The sequence below is a fragment of the Pseudochaenichthys georgianus genome, unplaced genomic scaffold (assembly GCF_902827115.2).
Source record: "Pseudochaenichthys georgianus unplaced genomic scaffold, fPseGeo1.2 scaffold_463_arrow_ctg1, whole genome shotgun sequence".
Lineage (NCBI taxonomy): Eukaryota > Metazoa > Chordata > Actinopteri > Perciformes > Channichthyidae > Pseudochaenichthys > Pseudochaenichthys georgianus.
Genome location: NW_027263027.1, coordinates 110,729 through 133,166, shown reverse-complemented (window position 1 = coordinate 133,166; position 22,438 = coordinate 110,729). Strand labels below are relative to the sequence as shown.

Genomic DNA, 22,438 nt, shown 5'->3' with positions numbered 1-22,438 from the left:
GTGTGTGTGTGTGTGTGTGTGTGTGTGTGTGTGTGTGTGTGTGTGTGTGTGTGTGTGCGCGTGCGTGCGTGTGTGTGTGTGTGTGTGTGTGTTGCAGAAGTGGACTCTGGTTCTCTGAAGAGACTCGGCTCTTCTCGGCTCTTACCCAGCGACCTGCGAGCCCTGAGCGCCGGGACGTCCGGACTCAACCCTGAAGGCATCTACGTTTGAAACCGAGACAGGATTTGAGCAGAAAGTGCAGAACACTCTGGAGCAAGGCACTGAATGTTGGAACAACACAGTGCATGGAGGACAAGTGAAGTATCACGAATAACAGTTTTCCATCTGCTCTGCATCTCTCCTCCTCTTCCATCTCACTAGCGACACCCACTGAGGCTATTTCCCATCTGCAAACTAGCATTGAATCTGTCTGTAGTGGAGTGTGTGAGTGAGTGGATATTCCTCTTAAATCACTCGTTCTACTAAAGCCACAAGAAAAACCAGCCAGCAGAATTCTGTGTTTCCTGAGGAGGCTTCAGCAGACATTCATATTTGTTTCAAATCATGAACTCCAGGATGTTTGGACACACGTAAACATGAATCATGCACGAGCATGCGAGCACCATATCTGATTGCCTTACTGGTGTTTTTAAACCAGACGTCACTGAAACAGAGCTCAATGTATCTCTAAACTATGCGCCGTTGGAACATTTCAGGTGATGCCTAGTCATGATGTCAGTAACACTCAACAGCGGCTCCTTTTCCTTCACACAGGTCGATTTTAACCAGGACGTTTAATCATGTATTATTTGTGTGTGCGAATGTTTGCCTACAAAGCAAAAGACAAAGGAGAAAATAGATGGAGAACATCAACTAAGGGACATTTTGGTGCATTGCCATCGGTCTCCTCTGTGTTTCACTCAAAGAAAGTGAGCATGCAGAGTTTATACTCCTTGAAAAGTTCGCTAATAAATGCTTCAGTCTGACCACCAGGTGGCGACAAATCATATAAGATGCAGTTGATGAAAGTTAACTCGGAAAAGTTGCTTTGTCTTTGTTGCTTTGGGTCAAACACGAGTTTTTTTTAACAAAGCCTCAGCATCTTACACACATTTATTTTCCCATCTGATTTTTTACTGAACAAAAGATGTCTTATATGAACCAAAGCTAGTGTGAACAACTATAATAGTTAGATGAATGTAGGCCTACTTTTTCCATATGAATGCAACGTGGAGAGTAACTAACTTCCAACAGTAGCGGTGTTTTCATGGTTTTTCGCCACAGAAAAAGAGGATAGCAAAACTCAGACAAATTCTTCAAACTGTTCGATAACAATTCCACAAAACACTGGGTGTTACCGCATGTACCCGTTTCTATTTGATCCTTTTCTCAACGGAAGAGAAAAGGGAGATTTCTTGCTGGCTTTCTGGATAAACTGACTCAAACTGTGGGATTACACGGGCTCATTTCAGAGTCAATACGCTTTAAATCTGGAAATCATTTCAAAGTCTGCGGTTAGAAAAACCTCTTTGTTAAAGGGAATTGCAATATTATGTTTGAACAGGACTTAAGTGTGTGTGTGAATACTTAAATGTCACGCACAGTGTGGGAATTTGGAGTTTCACACAGTTTTCTGATTTAAATCGGAACTCAAATGCTTCCAAAAATAGCTATTTTTTGTATAGTTTGTAGGACTTTTGGTAAATTGTTCACATACATTTCTCATACTTAAACTCATACATTATGATGTACAATAACAAATAAACCCACCTAGCACCATATTAAGTGATTCAAACCAGCTCCACTTTTAAAATACAATATATAACATTCAGAAATGTGTATGAGTACAATATGATACTTTTCCATTGGTACTTTGTATAGTTACAGTATATAGTTTTGCAATTATTAGGTTTGAAAAAATCTAAATAGCTCCACCACTGACAAATTAATCATGTTTTTCCGGCATCTAGAAATCTTTAATACTTATTTTTACAAACTTTAATCTCTTATGCACATTTTTTTTATACAACCACAGACTTTGAACTCATTTAATGAAATCAACATGTTGACAAAGTGAAGGTAAACGGACGAATTAACATCACAAATTGGCTAAAAACTATTCTGAGAAATGCAGTTTTTGCTCCCCCCCCCCTCAGTATGCAGTATTATCATCATGGCCCTAAAACAGAGACCGTAACCCACGAATAAAATAATCCCAGCGCTTTGTTTTTTAATAACGGCATGCCTTACTGAAAAAAGAACCTGTAAATAAAGTCGACATATCACGTCAGTCTTTGGATTGAAGTCTGAAATATGCAGTGTGCTGGAGAGGTTACTTTTTTAATAACTGTTCGATACACAGCTCTGTGTGCATGCAATAATGTCTGATTGATTTTTCCTTGAGTCCAAATTAATTGTTACCTAGGATGCAACAATACATCTGAGAAACATTTCATTTTGTGTCCCTTTTTTTTGCCTTGTTGACATTTACACTGATGGAGCTTTTGGTAGCGGGCGTGGACTCGTATTTTCTTGCCTTTTTATTAAATTCTATGGATGCAAAATGGATCAGTGTTGCATCGAATTACGACAGTATGTTTACAGACATTTCCACTGATCGCTTTCTGTTGTGCCATCAATGCTTTTCGAAATAATAGCGTATACAAAATGAGATGATGGGGCCATTATGGAGGCAGCCATCAGCAGAAACACGGGGGCTCAGGGATACTTCAGGACACAGAATTACACAGATGGAGAAGGGCAGGAAGTAATTATGGACGAATGCTGTTCATGATGTCTCGAGCCATTCGACAAGTTTAATCGTGTATCTGCGGGGACTTGAGCAGCTGTTTGCCAAATGTAACGTATAGAAAACGGGCTTAACGATGCAACAGGACAAATGTAACTGGTTCTGAAAGAGCTGTAGCTTCATTCGAAAGTGTTTCGGGTGGATCGTGAAAAAGTAGGGCTAGCAAAACATGAATAATGACATGAATTAGATGGATGATGCTTGGCTAACAACACTGACTTGCATTAACTCAACAGTTATACTAATGTTTTTTTGTATTGTTTTACTCACAAATTCACCTATGATGTTTTTTTAGCTTTCAGAATTTAACACGTTTTCTTCTTTGTGTCATCTTTTAGCCATATGTGTATGAAAGGCGTGAAAATCAAATCCAAGAATAATGTAAAATATATAAATAAATAAAATATATTTAAAAACATGCCAGAAATGAATAAACTGATATGCAGTGGTGACGACTGTGTGTGTGTTTTTTTGTGTTGGTATTAGCTGATATATGACTTTTCACCCTCTGTCTGAAACCAGAGCCCAGTCTGCTCTGATTGGTTAGCTGGCCGGCTCTGTTGTGATTGGTCAACCAGCTTAGAGATGGCACGCCCCTTAGCCCATCAGGTACAATGTGTTGGAGCGCTAGCCAATGGAAGTGTGAGTGTTACGTAGGGATGTCACTGTTTTCCAGAAGTAATCAGAATATAAAAAACGTTAACAACACACGACAGCAGGGGGGTCGAACTCAAATACACAGTGGGCCAAAATAAAAAAAAGGGGTACTAGTCGAGGGCCGGACTGGTTCAATGTTTATTGCAGAACGTATTGAAATGAACTTATTGCACATATTAAACCTGGAACTAACAAAGCTTAATTATTGCCTATAAAAACAACATTAAACATTAAATAATCAGTTGCATTCATTTCTCATGGCTCTATCTGCAGCTTTTCCAGAGTCACTTCTTATGATTACATTTCCCCACAGGCCAACAACAGCTTCAACAAAACTATTTCCCTCAAAGAGAAACCAAACATGTCCTGTTGTCGTGAGAGAGAAAGTGCAGAAGGAAGCATCCTTTGAAGTCAGTGTGCTGCTCTGAGATGCTAGTTCAGATACGTGGCGTCTCATCTCGGGTGCAAGGTCATCAATGTTTGGGGTCCGGCTCTGAGCGGAGGAGACCCTCAGGATGGAGGGAAGGTGCAATATACCGGCGGGCCAGATCTAATAGTGATTAGAAATGATCCTGCGGGCCGAAATTAAATCCACAACGGCCCTGATTTGGCCCCCGGGCCTTGAGTTTGACACATGGGCGCTACAGGAAAAGGAAAACCCCCCAAAACATAATGTATTGTAATATTGTAATATCAGGTAATGTTAGTGACACGCATCCTGCTACCAAACATGACGCTACATTTTTTCGAGTGCACTTACAGTAAAGACCAGCTTCTACATTTCAAACAGGATGCAGTTTTCTCAACAAGATATTTTAGACTTTTATCTGGTAAACAAGAACCAAATAAAAGCTAGGATGACCTTCTGTAAATCTGCCAAGGATAAAAACAACTTAATATTTCAATAGTTTCTGAATTGTTGCCAGCCTTTGTACCTGAGCTTCAGAAGTCAAGTCACTGTCAGACTCACGGGCTTCTGGTCAGCCGGCTTTTTGTTTCAACAAAGACAGAGAAGAGTTTCAGATTCATTTGAAACTTTTGATGCTTTACACCGAGTTGGAGAACTTCCATCACTCCAGGTGTTTTTGAAGACAAAGTAATGTGTCTCTCCCTGGTGTATTAGTGCTTTCAAACTTTAAATGGAGCTCAACAGCTGGGTCAGAGGGGCTGGAATTACATCTGTGACCCTCTCACACCAGACGACACTGGAAGATTTGTCGCCTTAAATGCTTTTAACCCTCCTGTTGTCTTCGGGTCGAATCTGACGGATTCACTACTTTCATCAATCATAACTTTTTTGTTTTCCATTCAATTGCATTCAGGCTTCATGATATCCTTCACAGGAGACATTTGAACATGTGAAATTGCTGATCACCACTTTCATTGCATTTTAGATAATTCAGTCAACTTTGTAACACCATGGTGTTCCCGGTCCGCCATAAAGAAAAGGAATTAGTAACCATCCGGATCAGATACACACACACACACACACACACACACACACACACACACACACACACACACACACACACACACACACACACACACACACACACACACACACACACACACACACACACACACACACACACACACACACACACACACACACACACACACACACACACACACACACACCATGTATACATCACTTCAGGGGACATTACATTGACTTACATGCATTTCCTGGAGACTTATCCTAACCTTAACCAGAACCAACACATGCCTAACCCTAACCAAGTCTTCACCCTAAAATGAATGATCCCCCTTATGGGGACCTCCATTTTGTCCCCATAAGGGAGGCGAGTCCCCACACGTGACTATGTAAACAGATGTAGGTCCCCACAAGTATAGTAATGCTAGTCCACACACACACACACACACACACACACACACACACACACACACACACACACACACACACACACACACACACACACACACACACACACACACACACACACACACACACACACACGTGTCCTGCCCATCGTCCTGCCCCCTTATGTGCCCATCCCCCCATGTGAATCACACCTGGCACACACACACACAGAACAATTTGATACATTTCCCGCTCTTATGTGCCCCTCCCCCACATGGATTACACCTGGCACACGCAATACATGTTCTGTTTTATTCTTTGTATATTCACTGCAGTTTATACCAGTACTCTGATACAATATGTACAGTTTGAAAGGGTGTTAAATGAAATTTGGTGCTGATTAATAGTTTTTGTGTTAATGTAATAGCAGTTAAAACAAATTTGACCGCGAGCACCAAAGGGGGGGAACATGAAGACAATAGGAGGGTTAACTGAATCAAACCTGTAGGAACCTCCTGTTGTTTAGAAGGTACCATCAATACACTTAATAGTTTGCAGGCATCAATCCTCATGATGTATTATACAGTAGATCTCATTTAGGGAGTTTATCAGGGGCTTCTGAGTAAGTGACAGCAGCCAAGCCTCCAGCTGTTAAACCATTACAGTATTATTCAGTTTAAAATGCTATTTTTCTGCATCAGTGTAGAGTGTAAATGGAGGCATTGAAAGGAAATATGATTAGATGTTAAAAACACTTTTCGATTACAATATCAACACTGTAAGTCCCTCTTAAACACGAGGTTGTTGCTGTTGTCTTATACATTACAGCCTTCCTTACTGTGTTTTAACTTGTGTGACTAATTCATAGGAACAATCCATATTCCTTTATTCTTTCTCTCTCCTGATCTCCGCCAAGTCAACACACAGCCGTCAAAGAGCCTTGCAATAACGTGATCGGTACGTTGCCGTAGTGTAGTGCGATGTTGAGATCAGAGATTTTTGATGCAAGTTATACCTGAAAGTCTTCTTCTACAAGGCACAGCGTGATGGGGATGAGTAATATCCTTACACTCATGAAGCCTAATTAGTTAACCTCAATTTGTGAATTACGATGCAAATGCTGCACCTTAGATGGATTAAACAATTGCGTTTAAAATGAATTATAGTTGCGCTGGAAGATTGATTAGACTCCCTCCGTGTGTGCGTGTGTGTCCGTGTGTGTGTTTGTGTGCGTGTGTGTGTGTGGATATTTGCACCCTGGCTGTTGCTGTCATTAAATAGCCCCTTGGCCCCTCTCTTGAATTTGTTTATTCTGCACTGGGCATGGGAGGAGGTGACAAACAGATGGGCCCCCATGAATTATGGAAATGATGGGCTTTGATTAACCACCACACACTCGGCTGGATAAAAGTAGCTGCAGGGTTGCCAAGTTATTTGGTGCACTGGGCTGTGCCATCAGTCAGGCAGCAGCAGCGTGATGAACCTGATACTTGATTGATGTTGTTTACTGCTCAAACCTTAAAAAGTGTACAACAAAGCTGATGTATTTTAGTTTGGTCCAAGGGGAAAGAGCATTTCAACATTTTGGGAGATAAAGTATAGCACCCTGGCTACCCAAGAGTTTTTTAGATGACAAGAATGAAACCATGTTCATGTGGGTGCGCAGAATATGGAGCTACAGCTAGCAACCAGTTAGCGCAACAACTCAAAAAATAGCTAGTGCGACTGTCCAGCATTCAAAAACTGCTCATAAGCACCTCTAAAACTCATTATTAGTTGATTAACGTCACTTTCACTGTCTGTATTTTCGATTATCAGCTCAGGGTGTTAGCCCCTTAGCTTAGCATAAAGCCTGGCAAACTGCTAGCCTGGTTCAGCAGTGATAACAAAGCCAAACACAAAACCACAACTTGACATTTTACTCTTTGGTTGCTCTAATGTGTTTATTAGCTAAAGCTGGTAGAAAAACTTTGTAACATTTGAAGAGAGCCTGTTTACCTTTTTCCCTCTGCTCTCCCGCTCTTTAAGCTAAGCTAACTAGCTGCGTACAGCTTCTCACTTAAATGACCAGTTTATGAAAATCTTTAGGAATATAATATTCAATATCAGGTTTTCATTAAAAATCACTTGGAACACAGATCTTTGTTGTCTTCCTGTTAGCTTACAATGAACCCCTTTTAAAGAGAACTGGTTCTAACATAGTACGCCGTATTGAACCGCCGTGTTTCTAAAATAGCCCCAAACCTACAAACCAAACACTGTCTTAGTTGGACTTTTTTACATTACATGTCACTTGTTAGACACTTTTATCCGAAGCGACTTACATACTCAATACTGTGGGCAATCCCCACAGAGCAATTTGGGGTGAAGTGTCTCAGGGACACAACGATATGCTGACTGCAGTGGGGTTTGAACCTATGCTCCCCTGATCCCAACACCAACACACTAGCCCACTGCGCCACAGCCTCCCGTTTTATACTTTAAGTTACCTATATGCACTCGTAGTTTATCCGACATGTTTGTTACTAGCTAGCACTACCGCTGCCCACCGTATTAAATGCGCAGGTGCATCCTGCATCCTTTTTGGTACAATTACCCTGATGAATGTTGATAAATGTTCCCATATGTTCAGTCTTACAAATGTATTTACTTGACAAAAAGGATTAATTGTTTTGTTTGTTATTTGCACCTTGATCCATTCTTTAAGGTTGAGTTTTTGAAACACATTTATTCAGTAGTGTGCTGCAGGACAATTAATCATTTATACGTGTTTCATAATCATTTACTTCTCCAGTTAATTTCGAATTAAGAAAGTAGTCGAAAGTATTTAATTAAAGCTTATTTGAAAAAAATACATTTGATGTGTTTTAAACAGGCACCAATTATCTCAGGGTGGCCTTGACACACAAACACACACACACACACACACACACACACACACACACACACACACACACACACACACACACACACACACACACACACACACACACACACACACACACACACACACACACACACACACACACACACACACACACACACACACACACACACACACACACACACACATCTGGCCCCTCCACACACACCACTGTCCCCATCTCTTCACTTTCATAAATGAAGAGAGACAGCCTTATCCCGGAACCAACACGGAAAAGCAATTAAAAAGGAATTACGGGTGTGCAGGGAGAAATTGGATATGATATCCGACGCCTATTGTAAATGTCATCGTTATTACCGTGTTGTTGTTTCCCCATTCCTTTGGCCGCCTTGCCCGTTTTCAGGAGTGACATCCCATAGTCTGCCGGACTTAATGAAGCCGTCTCAGCAGCCAGGGTCTCTGCATGTGAGGTGAAGTGTTCTGCTTATCCTCTTCTGCATGAAGCTCTCATTAAAATCACTTTTCACTGCTTCCCTTCTGTCTCTGTCCTCGAGCAAATGTCTGTTCAACTTATTTAACAGTTCTGCCCCTACTGCCATGTGAAATGTTACTGCTCTTTATCTAATTGTGTTGTAAGCTCACTTCGAGGTGGAGTGGTGATTGCCTTTTGGCATGAGAGGGGTTTCAAGGCAAAAAGAACAACCTGTAGAGAGCACATTTTAATGTAACACTTTCACATCGGTTTGTTGTGTTAAAAAATATCCAGCGGTCACAAGAGGAGATTTAGAGTGAGGCACTATTTACAAGGCACAAATTAATAGGCTTAAATGTCACCAAACTCAGTAAACCCAATCCATCAGTATTACCATACTTTCGGGTGTACATTTGCTAAATGATATGTCAAACTATTCTGGAGATTCTTGTAAAAGGCAAAGATTTACAATCATGTCACTTCTGCGTTACTGTAAGGCAAAAATTATGGTAATAGCTTTTCTAGGATTAGATATGAAAAGAGATCTGTTCTTGGAAATCTTGTGTTTCAGATAGATGGATAGATAGATGGATATATAGATGGATATATAGATAGACGGACAGACAGACAGACAGACAGACAGACGGACAGACGGACGGACAGACAGACGGACAGACGGACGGACGGACAGACGGACAGACAGACAGACAGACAGACAGACAGACAGACGGACAGACGGACGGACGGACAGACGGACAGACAGACAGACAGACAGACAGACAGACATGGATGGATGGATGGATGGATGGATGGATGGATGGATGGATAGATAGATGGATGGATGGATAGATAGATAGATGGATAGATAGAAGGATAATATTTATGACCACCATCAAGCATTACAACTGGTCATAGTGGAAGTTAAATAAATTACATTTCGATATTAAAATGAATGCAGTCCATTTTCATGTCTTATTTTAAAAGTTGTGTAGTTGATATAGCTGGAGTCTTTGGACAACAGTCTTTACCATTGACTAGGGTGACCAGATCCCAACAAACCAAATGTGGGACAAGGAGTATGGTTGTGTGGGACAATGTGGGACACCCTCTCAACAGCAACCCCCGGAAAAAAAAACGTAACAAATATATAACAACTGAGCAGAAAGTGAAGTCAAAATGCAGTTTTTTAATAAAGAAAAGTAAACTAAGGCAGCAGGCATTATTCACTTCAAGTGTTTAGAAATGCATCTTCTTAATTCAACTAGTGTATTACCTGTACAAGTAGGCACAACATAAATTAATAGATAAAATAAAACCAACACTGGCCAGGAGGGAACAGAAACATAATAATACATAAAATAAAATAGCTTTCAGTGTTGTCCATCACAGCAACAGCAGGTGGCCCCCCACACAGTGTGTGGGCTATTTTGTCACCTAGAACCACTGGTGTCTTTAACTCTGTCAAACAACTCTCCACAGAGGCAGGGGCAAGCACATCTGTTATTATGGACGCTGCTTTTGTACGACCACATGACATTTTCTTTACTATCTCAGAGTCTGGAAAAATGGTCGGCGCTAGCTTGTTACCAGTCATTTGACCGGTATGAATGGGAGTGTTGCACTATGTGGTAAACACTGGTTATTTCTGCTGCCGTTACCTTGTCTGAGTGGCCATCATGTTTTGGTTTGAGTAGGAATGTCTCCATAGAGTGGGATGTCTCTTTTTGAGCGACACGTTTCTTGTGAGAATCGCATTCTCTGTGTCTTTTGACGTCGTATTCACTGCCATGTGAAATTTAAAAATTACTCTTGCAAAGATTGCAAAAAACTCTCTGAGAGTCGCCCTGCACTGGCTTCACCCACGGGTAAGTGTCTTCCCAGTCGTTGTTGTATGTGCATCTTCTTTTCTTCTTAGCTGTAGTTTCAGTTTCCTCCATTTTCCATAACCTGCTGCGTCGCCTGCGTTCGTTGTTGTTGTTTGGCGGGGTGGGGGGGGTGTGTGTGAGTGAGTTACTCTCATTGGTTAACACTTGACCAGCACCCGCCGTGTGTTACAGTTTGATTGACAGCAAACACAGCCCCCTGATGATAGCCTTCCCTGCTTTCTCAACAGCCATTGGATGAATCTGATTTTAAAGAAAAGCGTTTTAGCCAATCAAAATGAAATATGCGGGACATCGTCTCAATTTGCGGGACGCACCAAAAGTCGTGAAAATGCTGTGCAGTCCCGTGCAAAGCGGGACATCTGGTCACCCTACCATTGACTCCCACTATTGTTTGACATGGGAGGTAAAATGTCATGTTTATACTGTGCAAACGTACTTCAACGGCATGTTTGGGGATTAGAAAGTTAGTCACTATTGGCAGTTAGTCTGTTTTGTAATCGTAAGTGTATGAAATGACTAGGTAAGCTACGTTAGCTAGCTAGCTTACAGAAGATCCTCAATAATATCGGAAGGAATCATTTGATCACATTGTTAAAATAAGCCAATAAATCGTACGTTTTATTTACGTTTTTCAGTGACATTGATTGTCATGGCACACATTATTTGGCCTGAACACATGATGGTGTTAAGCAGGGGCCACCTTTTGGTCGTTTGTTGTAAAGTTAAACATGTTTGCAATTTCTCATTGGTCAGGTCAGATCATGTGACTCACAGTTCAGGGGTTAACAGGAAAAAACTGCCGTTTTTCAATCTCGAGGATACTGGCTTCCAAGCCAATATTTCAAGGATGCTACGTCATCGAGTGCCGCCGAAGTACTGTTCCAATGTCCAGCATACTTGGAATTCCACCGAGGCCGCGTCCTTGGTTTGGGGGAAATTTCGAGGCTGCACATGGGTAGACTTTGCGTCCTTAAAATCCCCACAATGCTTTGCGGACCCTTGCGGAGAATGGCTGAACCGACGCAGCACACATTTAAATGTAAGTATGTAGTGGCGTAGAACACGTGTTGGTAAATATGTTACTTTGTTACATTTGTTATCACCAAAAATGTGTTCCGTGAAAGTAAAGCAAGTTCATAATTAGATAGACATCGTGAGGTATTTATTTTCGGTACAGTTTATGTTGAAACCGTTAGAGAGAGTGGCACACTTGTTAGCCTGTTCCATTCTTCAAGCTGTGGCTTGGAAGCATACTTGCTTCGTTTCTGAAGGAAGTGACTTGGAAGTACTCGACTACCAAGCCAGCATCCTCGAGATTGAGAAACGGCCTGCGGGTGTTTCTCAATGTCGAGGACGCTTCCTTGGTGGGACAAGTCCCTCCGAGTCAGGTCCTTCAGAAGCGATGGAAGAATCCTTCCTAGCCTCGGAAAACGAAGAATTGTGGAACAGGCGAACAGGTGTGCGTCATATGAGAGGCCCCGCCTTAAATGTAGCGCGATTTCCGCCAAAGATTTTGATCCGTGCGCAAAGCATTGTGGGGATTTTAAGACCGCGGAGGATACACATGTGCAGCCTCGAAATTTCCCGCAACGAAGGACGCCGTCCTCGGTAGAATTCCAAGGATCCTGGACATTGGAACAGTCCTTCGGCGGGACTCGATGACTTAGCATCCTTAAAATAGTGACTCTGGAGCAGCCTTCCTCGACATTGAGAAACACCCAGAGCGTTGTCCATGTGGATTAGCAGGAGGACTCTCTTCCTGTTCCCAATGGAAAGCCTTTGCTCGTGAGTTTTGTAACTTTTTCTCTGTCTGAACAAATGTCCGTAATATGTTTGGTTGAAATAGCTAAGCTGTTTTTGCTGAGGTTAAACGCTGAGCCAAGCAGAATGTGTCTTTGTGTTTAGGCTTGTGATATGTGTAAGCAAGACCAGATGTATTAGTGCTGCACATTTGGAGCCATCAGCAAACTGCAGCGCGTTACTAAAACACCAACACATATTAAGAAATCAAATAAAAACAACATTTGGCTATACATAATGTATTTATTACTCCAAACTGCATTTAGTCATTGACACAAATTATGGAACAAAAACCAATAATGGTATTTAACGTGTGTTTTTGTGCACGATGACTATAATGATCAGAAATGTATTGAATTTGAATTCCTGCAACAAAATAAAGAGCAATCCTGAAACAGACACGTTGGTACTTTCCAGTATTTATATTTATGTTCAGTTTTACACAAATTACGACATTAATGGTTTCCTTTATGTTTTGAGTTTCTTGCAGCGTTGTTTGTATTTGCAACGTTTCCTTCATTCACCACTTTCAGTAAACATTGCACACATTTGTGTATTTACATTTCCATCAATTGTTTAACTGCAGCACGTTTCTCTTTATGAAAATGTTTAATGCCGTTGTAATGCGTCTGCCACCATGAAAAAAACATTGCTTGTCCTCAAAAGATTCACTGTCTTACCGAAACACAATTATCCTGCATTATTTTATGGATTTTAAATGAGTTCTATTGTCATTTTTAATTTAATCGTTTATTTGAATAGGGACAAAGCACATTAATGAACACTTTAGACAAATAATGCTTCAAGTGTAAATATGCCGGATTTTAGCTTTGAGATAATTTCCATCCGTAGTCCCTGACATACAACACATAAGAACATGACATTTGGAAACATAGCAAAAAATGAATTACCACATGGCAGTACAATATAGCAGCAACGACATATAAAGTGCAAGAGAAGATACACGAGCTACCTAAAGTGCAAGAGGAGATACAAGAGCTGCCTAAAGTGCAAGAGGAGATACCCCTGTGTAACTTAAAGTGCTTTTGTTTGTTTCTCATCCATTCTTTGAGTTGACCTTTGAAGCTATTGAGAGTGGGACAATCCCGTGTCTCAGTTGGGAGGCTATTCCACAACGAGCTGCCTTTAACGGAGAGGACATTTTGTCCAAAAGTGGTCCGTCTACGGCAGTGGTTCTCAAAGTGTGGTCCGCGGATCACTGGTGGTCCGTGAGCGCCCCCTAGTGGTCCGTGAGTATATTGGTAAAATTTCACATTTGAAATAAATAAATACATTTAAGTTTTCCGCACTCTCACGGGAATATCTCCGCAATGGAGCGAGCTTAAGTTTCACTTTCAATTGCATGATATAGCCCAGATAAACACCTTCATCACACATGTTGACACTTGTTTGTACCATTTTCAGGCGATTTGTAAAAAAACGATGTGTTTTTGGATATTTCTGGAGTTAGGTGGTCCGCGAGTGTTTTTTTATTGGTTAAGTGGTCCTTGGTATGAACAAGTTTGAGAAACACTGGTCTACGGTGGACCTCACAGTCTCCTCTGGTTTCTGACCCAGTGCAGCGTCCAGTGTGTTTTTTGTGGATGAATTCCCCTAAGGGAGGGGGGGGGGGGGCAGTCCATGTAAACATTTATAAATAAAACACATACTTTTAAAAGCCTTAAATATAAATACTATGTCTTATATATATCTATGTTGCATTGTTGGAGGAGCCTTGGACTTAAGATTTCATTGCCACATCTACACTGTAGACTGCATATGAAAAATAAAGCCTCTGAATCTTGAATTGAATCATCAGCAAGGAGTTAAGGGTCCTCTACCACTAAGTACTTAATGTAAGACTGATTATCATCTTTAATAGAGTATATCTATTTACTGGTAGCACTAAATGAATCATTACAGCCGGTAAATTAACAATCTGAGCTAAACCGCAAACCGGACATTTTCGGCGTCTGACCCGTGAGACTTTCCCAATGAGATCCAGCCATTGATTATCCCCCTTAAAATGAAATCTAGCTGGAAATGGGAGTTTGGAGACACACTGAAAAGCAATTTCATTTTCCACTCACTGCTGCCTGAGCTGTCACGAGAACACGAGAAGTGATTCTGAGAGGAGAGTGAAGGAATTACTCTGGGATCTGGGTGGCTGTATTACTGTAATATATGAATGTCCTGTTTTGATCCCACTTTAATTTCCCCAAGGGACTTTTATTTTACATCGTGTAGCCTCGGCTTAAATGAATAGATATTCCCCCGGTACTGCCTCCTTTCCGACTTCCTCTAAAACACATCCAGAGAAGAGAAGTCGTCTAAAATACATCTCGTGGCCTGGTTGCTTTTTCTTTGCCCCTTTAACTCTGTGTGTGGACGCTGTGGCCCCTTTCCAAAAGAATACATCAAATATCAAATCAAATTGTATTTATATAGCCCAATATCACAAGATAAATTGGTCTCAGTGAGCTTTACAGATTAACAAACATAGATGACAGTGTAAAATATAGTGAAAATTACAAGAAATTCTAAAAGACATGATACAACGTGAATAACCAATAAAATAGATTACAATACAAGGACATAAAATACCATTAATATGTAAGACTCAGGATAAAAAAACATAATCTGAAACCAGCTCTAACTATAGGCATTATTAAACAATTTGCTAAAGTAATTAAATACATATAAGCTTAAGTTACTGAAACAAATACCAATAAATATGAAGAAATCTAATAAAAACAACGTTTGACTGAATAAATAATGTATTTATTATTACCCCGAACTGCATTTAGGTTAATGGTTTAGTGACTCAATTAAAATGTAATGTAAAATGTAATTGACACAAATTCTGTTATTAAATCTATAATGTCATTATACAGGTACAGCATAATCAAAGAGCAATACTGTCAGTGCATATCTACATATCAACAAGCAATAGAACATATATATATGTATGTATATATACACTGGAAAAACATACATACGTTTAAATCAGTGTTTAAAAACAGACTGGTAGTGAAACTCGCATGCATGTTGATCACTGAATAATACAGGAATAAGTATGTGTTGGATATTTGTAGCATAGTTGCAATAGGTGTAAATATTCCACGCTGTCTTTGTCTCTCTCGTCCAGCATTAAAGGCCCCTCTCATTCAATACCTGGCCCCGGCAATAGCAACATTGGTCTCGAACCGCCATTGCTTCTCAGCCTTGTGCTTCAAATCCAGGCAGACATTTCCTGGGTGCAGCCACAGTCTGATGCCGCCGGCCACTGAGCAGCTTCACTGGAGCGATGTGGGGCTTTAAGTGGCTCCTCAAGGGCACCACAGCGCTGTTGTTGAGCGAACGGGGAGTGTTGCTCGTTCATTTTCCACACTCGAGATTATCTGTCCTGAAATCTCCCAGGTTCAAGTAAGAGGAATGATTCCCTGCTCGGGTTGCAGGGATTATACGAGTCCAACCAGACCCGTGTGTGTGTGTGTGTGTGTGTGTGTGTGTGTGTGTGTGTGTGTGTGTGTGTGTGTGTGTGTGTGTGTGTGTGTGTGTGTGTGTGTGTGTGTGTGTGTGTGTGTGTGTGTGTGTGTGTGTGTGTGTGTGTGCGTGCGTGTGCGTGCGTGTGTGTGTGTTGGCTTCCTTTGTTCTCACACTCCCGTCCCACAGTCTTGTGTGTCCCCCTTCCCCTTCATCCCGCTGTATAATGTAAGTGGGTGGCAGCCACATCTGAAGTCAAGAGATGAAAGACATCATTTACAAGTCACTGTCTGCACTCCTCTCCCTCTGTCTTTCTCTCTCACACACACACACACACACACACACACACACACACACACACACACACGCACGCACACACACACACACACACACACACACACACACACACACACACACACACACACACACACACACACACACACGCACACACACACACACGCACACACACACTTTCTGTAAAATCATGTTTTCTTAAGTAGGTTTAGTACTACCCATATGACAGATGTGAGTCTTTCAGCTATGGCACATACGCTCCTGAATGAATTTGTGACCCTAACCCAACCTATGTTTGCTTTTAAAAATGCTCGAGTAGCACTTCCTGAACAAAGTTAGAGTTTGTGTAGAAATATCAGTAAAAAAGCCCCTCGTTTTTATCTGTTTGACACCTGGAAGAAGGCTTGATGCTGAAAAAACACATTTCATCCGTTAGCTAGCCTTACATTACCTGCACTTTCGTCATCATTAATTATATATGGAAGTAGTCAAACATAATAATATAATATAATTTGTCAGTTTTGGATCAAGTATGGATTTATAGCCGGTCAATTAAACAGACAATGTTCCAAAAATATAGTTCACATGAATATATATTGCACATATCACTATCTTATCTATATATCCTGCTTACTTGAAGTAAACGGTTATTTTGTGGTTTTTTTGTAATTATTGAGTGTTCTTGCATTTTAATGTTTTTGTATACCTCGGGACTGTGGGAAACAGTCGATCTTTCTGCGTGTACAAACATATTTTGAGATTGACAATAAAGTTGACTTTGACCATCCTAGGACATCATATATTAAACAGCCCCCTAAAGTGTTTTGAATTCACATCGAAGACACGCTGCAATACATACAGTATTCTGAGTGGTCTGCTATCGTCATGCATAGGTCAAAATGCTGTTTCTAAGGTCTGCAGACACACACACTGGGTGTTTCACAATGTCGAGGACGCTTCCTTGGTAGGACAAGTCTTCCGAGTCAGGTCCTTCAAGAAGCTAGGCAAGAATCCTTCCTGGCATTCGGAGAACGAAGAATGGAACAGGCTAGCAAGTGTGCAGGTGTGCGTCACATGAGAGGCCCCGCCTTACATTTTCCGCCACAGATTTTGGAAATTGGTCCGCACGCAAAGCATTGTGGGGATTTTAAGACAGCGGAGGATACACATGTGGAGCCTCGAAATTTCTCGCTACGGTAGAATTCCAAGTATCCTGGACATTCGAACAGTACTTCGGTGGCACTCGATGACGTAGCATGCTTGAAATAGTGGCTCTGGAGCATCCTTCCTTAACATTGAGAAACACCCCCTCCCCGACGGTGTCACAAAGTTGTCACACACACCCCCCGCCTCTTCCTTCGTCTCAGGGATTCACCCAGCAGATAGAGAAATACTCTTTTTCTTCCAATTACGACAGACACAAGCTGCCAGGTCTGATTGTGTGTTTCCGTAATCTCTGCAGTTCCTTGTCTTGGCATCCTACTGTAACCCTCGGGGCTCTAGAGTACAACCTGCAACCCTCGGCACCTTGTCTTGATGCCCTTGAGCGATAATTGGTTGAATCCCTCCAGAATCTGACTTGAGGGCACAGAAATCCACAGCTCCCCCCAATCAGCCGGCTGTCAATCATTCTGCCAACTAAACCTAAGCCGGGGATAACTAACAGGCTGAGATTGGAATTTAGAGTTGGAGAAGACATAAATCTTTTAGACAAGTTTGTGCTCGGCCAGGTAGTTCGGTTACAGGCAGGGGCTATCAATTGGGTGGTAGGGATGTTGCTACAACGGGGACGTTAAAGTGGAAGCCCAACATCCAATTTGGGGAGACAGGAAGTGCAATCTTGTTTAAATATGACAACACTGAGGCAACCCTATAATACAACTGAATCGATCGTTTTTCCTGCTTGATACACATCTAAAAGTGGTATTATAAGTCAAATATGTGTCTGTCATTACCGTATTTGTACACACACAATTCTAGTATTGTTTAATTTCTACTTATGTGCAATGCCTTGTTTTTCATGCTGCTGTAAGGCAAAGATTGACCTTTTATCTTATCCTATATTATCACACACTTGGTCTGCTCAAATGTATGATATCTGAGTCGCATGCAGTGGCGACTGGTCATTAGGGGCAGGTGGGGCACAGCCCCACCTAGTGTAAGCAGAAAGTATTAAAAATAATGATTACAAAAAAATGCAAAAAATAAATTAAAAAATATATAAAATATATTTTAAGATCATGTTTAATCATCTGATTCGTCTCATTGCTGTTTTAGTCTGTGTTCTTCTAATTAGTGTATACAGTGTGTGCCTATTGAGCTGTTTGGAGCCATGTGGGACACAACCCGATCCTGCCCCTCCCTCTGACTGTCTAAGTGAACGGTGACTGTAAAAACTACACTGCGCATGCTCAGAGTATTTTCCTATTTAATGTGTGTGGCAAAAACATAATGACCATAGGGGCATAGAGCTGCCATCCCCACCATACGTCATCTCACATCCTTCAGAGCTGATTGGCTGTAAGTACGTGTGCCGCGAAAAGTGTGGTGTGTGAAGAGGAGACGAGAGAGCTGCAGTGAGGCGTCCTAAAACCAGGAAGTAAGCTGCGCATGGCTTCCCTCGACCTAAAAGCAATGACATTTCTCCATAGGATTTTAGAAAATAGCTCCAAATAAGATCTGTGGGAAACGTAGCTGTTAGATAAATGCACGTTTTGTTCAGCCGGATAATATCCACATGTCTACCTACTTTTATAATTTTCGAATCATAAATCTATTGATTAGATTAGATTTATGATAGACTTTTGAAACTACAAGAAGATAAGGAGGACTTTTACAAAAACGTAATAGAGATTTTTGTCCAGAAGGATAGGCAAATGGACTTCATCTTCAAGTCAAGGTAAGACTGCAATGTTATTGAAAATGGGATCTTACTAAGAGAGAACAATTCAATATTTAAATGATACAATTACATTTTTTGGGTATCCTTTTGTTGAACTGTCTGTTTAAAATTAATTGAAGCATCAGACAAAAAAAGCTTTTGAAAATAATATTATATTTTGATTTAGGTCGAAATATAATATTTGTAAACCTGAAGAGTCAGAGCCTCACCAGCCATGAACCTATCTGCAGAAGCTTATATATAGACATCTAAGTTTTTTGTGCCCCACCACTTTTGTACATATAAAAACGCCACTGGTCGCATGTAACCAAATCTGATAAAGTGGACTGTGGCATTTAGTTCAAGTCTATTGGACCCCAAAAAATCCCCATAATGCACTGTTTTTCTCTCCCGAAACAGAGCTTTTCTCGTGCCTTTCTTCCAGGAAGTCAGATAAATCACACCTGGCTTTAAACCTGTTCATGGTGAAAATATCAGGTTATTCTTTAAAATATAGTTAGGGTCTTTAACGAGGCTTGCTGAATAGAAAGATAGAAATGAAGACAACCAAAGATATCTGAATATATTTTCATAAAAACAAGGAAAACAATAGAGATGTATATTATATGAATATTTCCATGAAAAGTAAATGTTTCTGCATAAAATGTAGTTAATATGATACATTTGATGCTATATTATTGTTTATTAGTATAAAACATCAAGTATGAGCTGAGTTATCGAGAGAAATGCACAGTCATTAGTCAGGTTGGTTCACAGTTTGACAACAACTTCTATTGGAAATGTGCTAGCTTACATTAGCCACCATAAGCTACTGCTCATCGCGATGTAGCTTGGACATCAAATGAGAAGAAATGTGCTTTAATTCACGTATTAAGATAATTTAAAGTGCACTTTTTGCCATAAAGCTACATCGCATGGCCTTAATTTAGCAAATGCTCATAGTGCTTTATGTAGTAGTGTTGTTGTAAGGTGGGACAAAGTCATTCCCCAAAAGTTGTGTCACAGTAAACTAAATTCCTCCTCAGATAGAGCGATGTATTCCCCTGCTGGCTGCAGTGCGAACGCTTTTCTTTGCAGCAGCAGAGAAGCCTCGTGTTCACATAAATCAAACCCTGTAAGACGTAAAGTCCCACATTCGACCTCTGATGACCTCTGAGGAATGGCACTTTAATCACAACTCTTAATCTGCGCTGGATCCACGAGGAGCCAAAGCTTTCTGACCTTTCTGTCTGAAGGAGAGAGGCAGAAACACAGCAGCTCTGGATCAATGGAGTATTAAAACATTCACAAACCATTCAAAGTTGAAAAGCTTTATTGTCATATGGACAGCGACAGTGTTGGAACATCTTAAGCTCCTCCAACAATGCGGCATAACATATAAGACATAAAACAATCAAACAAAATAGAAATAGTGCAAGAGAATGTTACAAGACTACTGTGCAAGTTACGCTGTTAGATGAGCACGCAGTCGACAGTAATGCCATGATCAATGCAGCAAAATGATAATTTGTACATTATTATTCTAACGCCTCATGGTGGCTTCCGTTGCTATTTCTTTTAAAGTGGACCTATGATGCTATATTGGAAACATATATTGTAGGGCCATACCTATAGGCTACGTAACAGATCCCCCATTGCAGCCATGCCTCATACTGCTCAAACCCCTCTTTTGCAGCCCTGTTAGAGAAACGCGGATTTTGGGAGAGGAGGCGGAGCTAATGCCTGATCAGAATTCTACCGGAGATAAAGTTAAATTCTGCTGTGATAAAACACTATCCTGTTCTAAACCACATCAAGGATTATTTCTGAAACAGTATGGAGCTCAAATGCTTTTTCTCTTGCGGGTTTATCACAAGGTGAGTTCCTTTTTTTATTTCCTGCTTTTTAAACACATGTGCTCTCCAGTACAGGTTAGCTCTGAGTGTTAGCGAGGCTAGCTAATGTAAACAAAGACGAGATTACGTCCAAAACACGTCAGGCATTGTTTCTGATAGCAACTATCTGTGGATCCGCCGCCGATTTCACGTCATATCGGCAGCAAATCTGTGGCCGTTTCTCAATCTCGAGGATACTGGCTTCCAAGCCAATATTTCAAGGATGCTACGCCATCGAGTGCCGCCGAAGTACTGTTCCAATCTCCAGCATACTTGGAATTCCACGAGGCTGCGTTGTTGGTTTGGGGGAAATTTCGAGGCTGCACATGGGTAGACTTCGCGTCCTGAAAATCCCCACAATGCTTTGCGCACGGACCAATTTCAAAAACCCTTGCGGATAATGGCTGAACCGACGCAGCACACATTTAAATGTAAGTGTAGTGGCGTAGAACATGTGTTGGTAAATATGTTACTTTGTTACATTTGTTTGTTATCACCAAAAATGTGTTCCGTGAAAGTAAAGCAAGTTCATAATTAGATAGACATCGTGAGGTATTTCTTTTCGGTACAGTTTATGTTGAAACCGTTAGAGTGGCACACTTGTTAGCCTGTTCCATTCTTCTTCGTTTTCCGAAGCCGTGGCTTGGAAGCATACTTGCTTCGTTTCTGAAGGAAGTGACTTGGAAGTACGCGACTACCAAGCCAGCATCCTCGCGATTGAGAAACGGCCTCTGTCCGCTCGGTGCACCCCTGTTTTTAAAAGATGTGGGCACGGAGGAAAAGAGAAAGGGTTTTATTTGCTGACGCTGCGTGAGTTATATTTATAAATAAAAGACATCACAAAGTGCATTTTGCATGATTTATAAGAAACTGTAGAAGAGCCGATTCAACCGGTATTCGTCTTATTGATTCCTTCAACATCTCGGGCAGGTGTTTCTATTCGTAGATGATCATTAAGGAGTGCACCTGAGTACGTCTTTAATATTGGTTTATCATCTTTCTGAGGTTTCATGTGTGCTCCTCAATCCTTTTGGTTTTGCATTGCTGCTCAACACAACTTAAATTCAAAAACACACTTCTGTATCATTTGTTAATTATCTCTGGATAATAATGATGATAATATCAACATTTCAAATATTTAAATGTATCATTCATTATATATTCACTGATGATAAATGAAACGCATTAACACTGGGATGCACGATATTGGGTTTTTGAAGCCGATACCGATAACTTCCTGCTTCTCAAGACCGATAACCGATAACCGATAATAATATAATATATATATATATTAAATGTACCTGTAGTTTTTGCACACCTGGTGGTAAAAAAAGACTAGTAGTGAGAAAATGACATGAGCATTACTACTATGAACAAAACAAAGCCAAGAACAGTTCTGACTCTTCAAAGTGACCATATTTATTTTCCCAAATAAAGTGCCTTTTTCAAAAGCTTCGTCGATAGGTAAAAGCCTCGGTGCCTTTGCAGCTGGCTTTGGATTCGCCGCTAGTTTAGCAGCGCAGGCGTCTTCGTACGCTTTTAACACACCATCGTAGCCATGGCGATGTTTCAG

At 40.9% G+C, this 22,438-nt stretch overlaps 1 protein-coding gene across 2 annotated transcripts in view; it reads left to right on the top strand.

The window, feature by feature from the left end:
• rassf8b (Ras association domain family member 8b) overlaps window positions 1–3,236 on the top strand; it is a 28,643-nt gene extending 25,407 nt beyond the window's left edge. For both annotated transcript variants that reach the window (XM_034078681.2, XM_034078680.2), the window contains exon 9: window positions 98–3,236. In XM_034078681.2, the coding sequence (XP_033934572.1) occupies window positions 98–210 (113 nt within the window). In that variant the 3' untranslated portion in view covers window positions 211–3,236. The remainder of the gene's footprint in view (window positions 1–97) is intronic.
• The last annotated feature ends 19,202 nt before the right edge of the window (window positions 3,237–22,438 follow it).